The sequence below is a fragment of the Chiloscyllium plagiosum genome, chromosome 41 (genome assembly GCF_004010195.1).
Source record: "Chiloscyllium plagiosum isolate BGI_BamShark_2017 chromosome 41, ASM401019v2, whole genome shotgun sequence".
NCBI lineage: Eukaryota > Metazoa > Chordata > Chondrichthyes > Orectolobiformes > Hemiscylliidae > Chiloscyllium > Chiloscyllium plagiosum.
In genome coordinates, this window is record NC_057750.1 from 2745765 (window position 1) to 2751764 (window position 6000).

The 6000-nt window shown below is 42.1% G+C and overlaps 1 protein-coding gene across 2 annotated transcripts in view; it reads left to right on the forward strand.

Annotated features, from left to right (window-relative positions):
* The window catches only part of sae1 (SUMO1 activating enzyme subunit 1), a 180090-nt gene extending 174592 nt beyond the window's left edge, over positions 1-5498 (forward strand). The window contains exons 7-9 of one of the 2 annotated variants that reach the window (XM_043680748.1): positions 1255-1399; positions 3000-3069; positions 5156-5498. In XM_043680748.1, coding sequence (XP_043536683.1) covers positions 1255-1399; positions 3000-3069; positions 5156-5248 — 308 coding nt within the window. In that variant the 3' untranslated portion in view covers positions 5249-5498. The remainder of the gene's footprint in view (positions 1-1254; positions 1400-2999; positions 3070-5155) is intronic. The other variant, XM_043680745.1, reaches the window with a different exon arrangement.
* Positions 5499-6000: the final 502 nt, after the last annotated feature.

Genomic DNA, 6000 nt, shown 5'->3' on the forward strand with positions numbered 1-6000 from the left:
TAGCTGTTGAAACGCTGCCAGTGAGAGACTGTCACTTTTTCATATCGTTTACACACCCTTATCAAATGGCTGTCCAAGTGTCAGCAACAGAGCAACCACCTCCTACACATGTGTCGTGTACTTGGAGTGTTGGAGATTATTTTTAACATTTAACAGTCAACAAAGATCTGAAGAGGAAGTAACAGTCCTGTGAGCGTTACAAAGACTGTTATGGATCACAAGCTGCAGATATTATTGGACTTGCACAGTGAGAGTTTGTTAACCCATCGGCCCTAGAGCTGGGACCCTGCATTTCATAACAAAACGAAGAATGAGAACCCTTTTGCCCATAGGACCTATGTTAGGATGTTTTGGTTTTGGGGATAGAGACACAGAGTTCATTCCAGGATTGTTGTTGCTTTCCCCTCATTTAAAACAAACCATTTTTCAGACCAATGATTTGAAATGTGCTGCCTGAAAGTGTGATAGAAATCAGAAGTCACACGACACCAGGTTATAGTCCACAGGTTTATTTGCAGTCACAAGCTTTTTGAGTGCTGCTCCGAGATTTCAGATAAACCTGTTGGACTATAACCAGGTGTCGTGTGGCTTCTGACTTTGTCCAACACTGGCACCTCCACATGAATGTGTGATCGAGGCAGGTTCAGTCAAGGCATTCAAAAGAGAATTGGGTTCTTACCTGAAAAGGAAGAGTGTATCTGGTAATGGGGAGAAGGCAGGGGAGTGGCACTGGGCGATTGGTTATTCAGAGAGCCAGCACAAGCATAATGGGTTGAATGTCTGCGATCTGAACTGTATCATTTCTGCAATTCTGTGGGTTTTATTCCTGGAATTGTCATTTAGGAAGCAGAAGGATTCTAATTGCCACACTGGTAACTGACCTTTTGTTTTTCCACAACGGAAAACCTCTACTAATCTGAAATGAGCTTTTTTATTAAATATACATTTTCATTTGGTTACAACCTGTTGATCCTCCAAGTGCGACGATGGTGAGTGAACTTTGCTTAGTGTGAGAGGTGGTGGGTGAATAGGAATGGTGGTCCCAAGAATTTCCACCACTTACAGGCGATGATTCCAGATCATTGTGACTCTCAGCATGTTAAGTTCTTCACATCTGCACCCCCCCCACCCCCAGTTGTTTTTATATGCCTGAAATGTGCCAGTGATAATGTGTCTTGAGTTACCCTTTTTAAGAGGTGATGAATCATGACTTTTTCCTTTGCCTTTCACGTTTCTGTTATTTTATTTGGGCAGTTCTGTTGAAATTCCGAAGTGCCAAGGCTCGAGATCCATTGCCGGAGAACTATGACGAAGATTCAGAACTACTGCTGCAGTTGAGGAGCAAGGTGTTGGATTCTTTGGGGGTGAAGAGTGACCTGCTTACAGATGAGTTTGTCAGGTAAACGCTTGTTTCTTCGCTCATCCTTCTCTCTCTCTCTCTCTCTCTCTCTCTCTCTCTTTCCTCTGAATAAAAACCAAAGTACTGTTTATACCGGTTTCTCTGGATTTCTCTTTCTCTTCCAAAGGACAGCTCCAAACCTCCATTTGGTACCTTTCGGGAAAGTTCTCACACCGTTCTCTTGCTTGTTGAAGTTGAGTCCGTCAGATTGTGATGGAAGCAGGAGGACATTCAGCCCATCATGTCAATGCCTAGCTCTCTAAAGGAGTTAACCAGTGAATCGTACTCACCCCTTGACCTTGCCCTTGCAAATTTTTACCTCTTTGAATATGTGTCCAGTTCTATTCCTAAAACTCTATCTTCTTCCACTTCACAACAATATCTCCTTCACAACAATACCTAGGCTCTGTAACCATGAGGGAGGCAGAGATCAGGCTTGGTCCTGTCCTCAAGCACCAACAACCCTCTTGTATTCACCTACCTCCCAACAAACCAGTCAGAATAGCACTGTACAGACTGACATAAACAATGGCTTTCCCTGCTGGAGACTAAGATGATTAAGGGTTTACAAGATGATTAGGGGTTTGGATAGGGTTGACCATGAGAACCTTTTTCCACGTATGGAGTCAGCTATTACGAGAGGGCACAGCTTTAAATTAAGGGGTGGTAGGTTAGGACAGATGTTAGGGGTAGATTCTTTACTCAGCGAGTCGTGAGTTCATGGAATGCCCTGCCAGTAGCAGTGGTGGACTCTCCTTTTTGGGCATTTAAACGGGCATTGGATAGGCATATGGAGGATAGTGGGCTAGTGTAGGTTAGGTGGGCTTGGATCGGCGCAACATTGAGGGCCAAAGGGCCTGTACTGTGCTGTATTTTTCTCTGTTCTATGTTCTATGTAAGAGATTAACAGAAAGGATTACTTGTGTATCAAGACTGCTGAGGGTTTTGACAGATGGTAAGTTAAAACCAAGGAGGAAACCATTTCTACCATGTTGGGCAGGTATCTGTTTAATATTGCTGGTGGTTAAGGGTGCCCATTTTCCCCTAACTTATTGAATAATCCAAATCATTGTACAAAATATTCAAACTGTGCAAGGCTTTCACTTTCTTGACTGTACTTTAGGTTTTTTTTAATTGTTTAGTTCTGTTCAAATTAGGAATGGAATTTTAGTTTTGCACCGCATATTGCAACAATTGGCAGGGCCACCCTTGAAGTTGTGTGGCCAGGTCAGAGGAAGGGAAGAGCGTACAATGTTTGTAATGCCATTTGCTATACTGTCGTCACTCCTGTATGTGTGGCCTCTGTGTACAAAATGGAAAGCCAGGCTCAGCTGTGGTAGTCATCCCACTTCCAATCCCTTTCTAGGGAAAGCCACCCAAATCTGTGACCAGGTCCCTAAGTGAATAGCGATTATTAAGTTGAATTCCTTTTGGATCTAGATCCCATGTAGTCTTGGGAGAGCATGAGCAAAGAAAATTCGCGCAAAAAAAAATGAAATAAGATAATTTCAAGGTATTTGAATCTAGTTGTGAATTCCATATGGTAAAGCCAAAGGTCTAATCTATAAAGATTACAAACTCTGTCTTTTCCTTCCCTCAGCTCATGTTTTTCAGAGTTAGCACCAGTGTGTGCAGTTGTGGGTGGAGTGCTCAGTCAGGAAATTGTGAAGGTAAGATCGTTATTGAAAGTGTCTGTGAATATTGAACATATTCAGCACATGCACAGATCCCGTCAGGTATGTCTGAGTGTGGTCCACAGGAACTGTTCATGTCTGACCCCCTCTTAAATCTGTGGCATAACACACTTTTTCAGTCACTTAAAGCTGCTTCACTCTAGATGAAAAATGTTGTTCAGAAGCAATTTTATGTTTCCACATTAAATTGGAAACATGCAGAGCAACAGGTACGATCGAAGTATCTTAGTTTAATTTGTAAAATCTCTGTTTGAATCATGATAAAATGAAGAAAGTGCAACACCCACCACTTAATTGCAGAACTTTGTAACAACCTCAGCTTGATATTGCTGACAGAACCGACTGACTTCAAAAAGCAATTCACTCGACTGATTTCTGGGTTTGATGAGGTGGGTTTTCAGACAATGTTCCCCCTCATGGAGGAGTCTAGCATTAGGTAGCACAGTTTCAAAGTAAGGGCTCTCTCCTTTTAAAATGGTGATGTGGAAGACTTTCTCCCTCTCTGAGGGCCGTTGACCTTTAGCAGTGGAGGCTGGGTCATTATTCAAGGTTGAGTTAGATTTTGATTGACAAGGGAGTCAAAGGTTTTGGGGCACAGACAGGAAAATGGAGTTAAGACCACAACTAGATCAGACTTGGTCCTTATTGAATGACACAGCAAGCTTACTCCTTCTCCTGTTCTTTTCTTTTTGATCTTAAGACTTGCCTATCACCTTTTTTGCTGACATTTAGATTGAAGTGAATTTTTTTTTAGTTTTATTGCTAGTTGCTACTGTTGTGAGTGCCTCCTTTGGGTTCTTCCTTATTGGTATTCCGATTTCAACATTGACTTCCTACCAAAGCCAAGCTGTACAGCTGGCGTTAATGTGAAGTAAGTTGCACAGTGTAGCTTTATTAGAGTAGTTAAATGTCTTGATACCGATGGTGAAGCCATTTTAATGCTGCTGAGTGATGCTGTGAAGAAGTAATGGCGGGTCGGTGTGGACTTGTTGGGCCGAAGGGCCTGTTTCCACACTAATATAATCTAATATTAAAAAAATCTAATCTAATCTAATATAAAAAAATTATTTTCCTCATCAGGACCTTGTGTGTAATTATCACCTTGAGCACTGTCACTTGCACGATCAAATTTCATTTATCAGACTAGTTTTGGCAACATGCTATCAGAAGGCTATATTCTGCCAACTGATTGAACAGGATCTTAGGATAGCACAGAGTAGTGGGGAGGCCATTCAGCCCATTGAGTACAACCCATTATTTTTGAAGTGCATCTCATTGGTCCTGCTTTGTCCACATTCTTACAACTGTTTCTCCTTCAGGCATTTGTCCAATTCCCTTTTGGACCTACAGTTGAGGGTATATACACCATCCTATCGGGCAGTGCATTCCAAAACCTAGCCACTCAATACATGAAAATATATCTCTGCACGTCAGTCCTCTTGTCAACTTTTCAACTATTGGAAAGGATTTCTCTTCCTTTAGTTGATCCAAACCCTTCGTGGCTTCTTGGCCTCTTCTGTGTAAAACAAACCAAGCCAAACTGTCCCCATCTATCCAAGTACCCCTCATGCCTGGGGCATTCCATTAAATTTGCTGTGCACTCTTTCTGTCTAGCCTCATTGTCCTTTCTTAAGTATGCTACCTAGAATTGGGCACACTTCTCCAGCTGGTGTTTTATATCTGCTGCAATTAGTCACACTGCCTTGGAAAAAGAAGGGTAAAAATCAGGAAGGGTTTCATTTCACACCTGGTGATCCAGCCTGAAAAGTGAAACCTCAGGAGAAGGACTGGAGCAGGCTTGGCTGTGAAGCTCAACACAATCAAATAAACTGACCGCATTCTCACTCTAAAGTTAAAGGTGAAGAGTGGATATGTAAGTGATGTCATGGAAAGAGTCTGTGGGCCCACAAAACAACAAGAATTAGCGCCATCAAAAGGAGGTGCTGGCAGAAAGTACAGGGCTGTGCTGTTGCTATCTGCTGCAGTTTTGTGAATAACTTTAAGAATGGACTGGCTAGTGCTGGTGTTGTGTGAGGTATGACTTTCTGTGCATTTTTCACAGGCCTTGTCGCAACGAGATCTTCCGCACAATAACTTCTTCTTCTTTGATGGATTGAAAAGTAATGGAATTGTCGACTGCATTGGACCTAAATGAGGAAAGTCTTCATAAGATCAGCAATGGTTATAGAGTCTTGAAGGTGCACCGACCCAGCCACCTCTGCAGCCTTTAGCAGAAAGATCCTCGTTGAGCACCAAGACATTTTTTTTTTAAAAACCTGGACAAAGTTACTTAGATAATGCAAGATTTTTTATATGAAACTGGAGGAATTGAAATTGACAACTGAAGAAGTCGCTGTTGGAAGCCTCCACATTGCAAATAAATGCAGTTAAAGCCACTGTCAAAACTCCGTTTCACTTTGAGTAATATTGATGTTATCATGCACATCTGATTATTAGCAGTCGACCCTGCCCAGATATATCCAGCTGAGATGTCTGTACAATTCACAGTTGGCCAAGGCTGTTTCTGCTAATGGCTGTGTTCTTCTGCCACACAATTCCTGTGTGCATAAGTACACTCGGTCACGTCACTTGAAGTTTTTATAGGCGGGTCTAATCATCCACTCAGCGTGACAAACACTAATATTACTATTTCTGATAATCAAAATACTGTTATAAGAACAGACCAGCTCTAGAATTGTAATATCAATACTGAAGGGGAAGTAAACAGTCAAAACCGTCAAGCGTCTTCTTGTCCAGTGTTCTTCTGTCCTTAGTTCTTGCTTTCTGTCCATTTCTCACTAATCTCTCATCTCTTTGGCTTCTAGTTCCCACAGGCTGAATAGAGTCATAGTTGTATGGACGTACAGAGCGGAAACAGACCCTTCGGTCCGACTCGTCCATGCCGAC